The sequence below is a fragment of the Beta vulgaris genome, chromosome 1, assembly GCF_026745355.1.
Source record: "Beta vulgaris subsp. vulgaris cultivar EL10 chromosome 1, EL10.2, whole genome shotgun sequence".
Classification (NCBI taxonomy): Eukaryota; Viridiplantae; Streptophyta; class Magnoliopsida; order Caryophyllales; family Amaranthaceae; genus Beta; species Beta vulgaris.
The window spans coordinates 63400379-63403402 of record NC_079202.1 but is presented as its reverse complement, the minus strand read 5'-3'; the positions used below and the strand labels follow the sequence as shown (position 1 = coordinate 63403402).

At 43.8% G+C, this 3024-nt stretch overlaps 1 protein-coding gene across 1 annotated transcript; it reads right to left on the bottom strand.

Moving 5' to 3' along the window:
- Positions 1-225: 225 nt before the first annotated feature.
- Positions 226-2304, bottom strand: LOC125499501 (uncharacterized). Its single transcript, XM_048648376.2, has 2 exons — positions 1057-2304; positions 226-811 (listed from the first exon to the last, which is right to left on the bottom strand). Exons 1-2 carry the CDS (start codon positions 2213-2215, stop codon positions 777-779), a joined length of 1194 nt encoding a protein of 397 aa, XP_048504333.1. The 5' UTR covers positions 2216-2304; the 3' UTR covers positions 226-776.
- Positions 2305-3024: the final 720 nt, after the last annotated feature.

Below are 3024 nucleotides of genomic sequence, written 5' to 3'. Positions count from 1 at the left end.
GATGAGGAAAACATAGGCATCCAAATGTGCGGAGATGAGAGTATGAGGGAGTGCGGTTGTAGAGAATTTGAGTAGGTGAGGAGAAGGAGAGTGTTTTACTGGGAAGGATATTATGGAGGTAGGTAGCTATTTGGAGGGCGTGAGGCCAAAAAGAGGGAGGAACGGAAGCATGATGAAGAAGGGTGCGGATGGTGTTGTTTATAGTGCGGATTTTGCGTTCCGCTTTGCCATTTTGGGAAGATGTGTAGGGGCAAGAAAAACGAAAATACATGCCATGTTGCGCACATTGTTTTTGGAAGGGAGAGTTGTCAAATTCCCGGCCATTGTCACATTGAAAACTTTTTATTTTACGTTCAAATTGAGTGTGAATATATTCGCGAAAAGTGATGAACGTAGATAGAACTTGGGATTTGTTTGTGAGAGGGTAAGTCCAAAGAAAATTAGTGTAATCATCCAAAAACAAAACATAATAACGATGACCCGAGGAGCTCAAAATAGGTGAGGTCCACAGATCACTATGCACAATATCAAAGGGCGCAACAGTAGTATTATTAGATGCATAAAAAGGTAACCTAGTGTGTTTTCCAAACTGACATGCATGGCAAAAACATACACCACTAGAATTACATGAAATGAATTTATTGGACTTAAGAGAGTTAAACACAGGGGGTCCAGGATGGCCTAGACGGTTGTGCCAGGTGGTGGTGGAGAGAGCAGCAAAAGCTTGAGCATAAGGAGGAGTGGTAGATGAGAGAGGGTAGAGATCGCCCGTACTATCACATCTCAAAATGATAGTCCCCGTCCGAAGGTCCTTCACATGAAAACCAAACGGATCAAATTCAACAGACACATGATTATCAGTTGTGAATTTACGCACAGACACAAGATTTTTAATGATTTGGGGAGCATGCAAGACATGGGAAAGGGTTAGAGGTGAGTTTGGGCGTTTGGGTGTGGGAAGGTGTGCAGTACCATGACCATGAACCGGAATTGTGTGACCATTTCCAACTACAATTTGTTTATTAATGCTAGAATTAAAATAGGACGAGAGAGTACCTGCATCACCCGTCATGTGAGAGGAGGCACCAGTGTCCATGTACCAGTTATCATCAGGTTGAGTCAACGTCATAGTATGGAATGCTGCATTAATATCTGTCGGAATGAGATCATGGGATGTGGGCTCGAGCTCGGCAGCATATGCGTGGGCTGGTCTGGGGCCGAGGACTCCATGTCCGCTGCTGGCCCTGGGAGCATGGCGAGGCGGAGGAGCAGTCGGATAAGGGCAGGGGCCGGGAGACCACGCGGCAGGCGGTCCGTATGAGGGCGGCGGCGGAAAGGGCCACTGACCAGGCCCATAATAATAAGAATAAGGGGGAGGGTAACCATACCGAGGCTGCTGAGAAGGGTGAGTGTGGTGCTGACGACCACGGCCGCGGCCCCTGCTGCCGGAGGAGCGACCACCGCGACCACCTCGCCCCCGGCCACGAGAGCTAGAAGGTGCGGGCGAGGGACGGTGGGTGGTAGGAGCTGTATCAAACCCGGTTGGATCATCCGAGTCCCCTGTGGAGGTGTCAGTGGCAGCAATCAGTGCATTAGATGAGGAGGAACCAAGTTGTTGGGCTTTCCGGGATTCTTCCAACGTTAGCATGGAGCGAGCCTTGTAAAAAGGGGGTAGGGGATCACTTTGTTGGATGATGGAGGCAACATTGTCATACATGTCCGTGAGGCCTGCCACGAGTTGTAGAACAAGACGTTGGTTGGTGACGGGCGAACCAACACCGGCAAGTTGGTCGGAAAGTAGCTTTAGTTTCTGACAGTAGGAAGAAACATCTTTAAAATTTTCGAGTTGAGTATTCGAAAATTGATTTTCAAGATACACCGCACGAGAATATTTGTTATCTTGAAATATATCGCGAAGACGCTCCCATGCCTTTTGTGCGGTGGAGTCGGGTTCTAAAATGGTGAGCATAAGATCCTCGGAAATTGTCCCGTAAATCCACTGTAGGACCACGGCATCAAGACGACCCCAGAGCTCTTTGTCTTTGATTTCGAGTGGTTCAGTGGGAGGGATTATGTGATGGAGAAGTTGGTGAGCACGAGCGGTGATCTTGAAAAGCTCGGCCCAAGAGGAGTAGTGCACGTTATCGAGGTTGAGAGTGAGGGGAACATGCTGTTTAATGTTGAGAGAGAGGATATTTTTGGGGTCGGCAGCCATGGGAGGCAAGCTTCGCGAGGAAGATGACGGCTAGGTTGAAGGGTTGGAGAGAAAAAAAAAAAATTAACCTAGGCTCTGATTACCATATTGGAAATATTATCTTCCTTAATCAGCACAAGAGTACAAGGAAACGAATATATACAAGCTAACCAATCCCTAGAAATATGGAAACAAACTATTCTAAGGATATACAAGATTACAAGGAATATTACATATTCTATTAGTACTATCTATAAGATACCCTTTGATAGTATTTCATCTATCCGAAATTAATAGTCACATACACTATTTTAAGATATTCGAAAAAAAGTTGTCACATTTCTTAAAGTAATACTAGTTAACGACTGAATATCGTAATATGCTACTAAATGGTCATCGATTACTTATTACTAAGATTTTGTGATGAAGAAAGTATATAAATACACGACTATTATAAGAAGTCTTTTGTAAAATCACGTCTTATCGCTAATTATAAAGGATTAATATAGTGGGATAATTGATTTTAGACAAATGGCACGCATGTTTTTAGGTATCTTGGTATGGATAATCTTTGGAGGAGCACAATAGGTGAATTTGGTTCTTTCTAACCTGAATATCCTTCTCAATTCTGGAAAAGGTATTTACCCAATCTTGATAAAGTGACAGTAAGCAAAATCATTAACTACTGATTTATTGAGATCTAAACTACTGTGATTAGAGAACTAAAGTTGACATTTTTTTTCTTCCTTATTTCATTGGTCACCAAAACTTCTAGTGTCGCATGCATTAAGATATTATACATGTACTTAATTGTTCAAACTTTGTTGAAG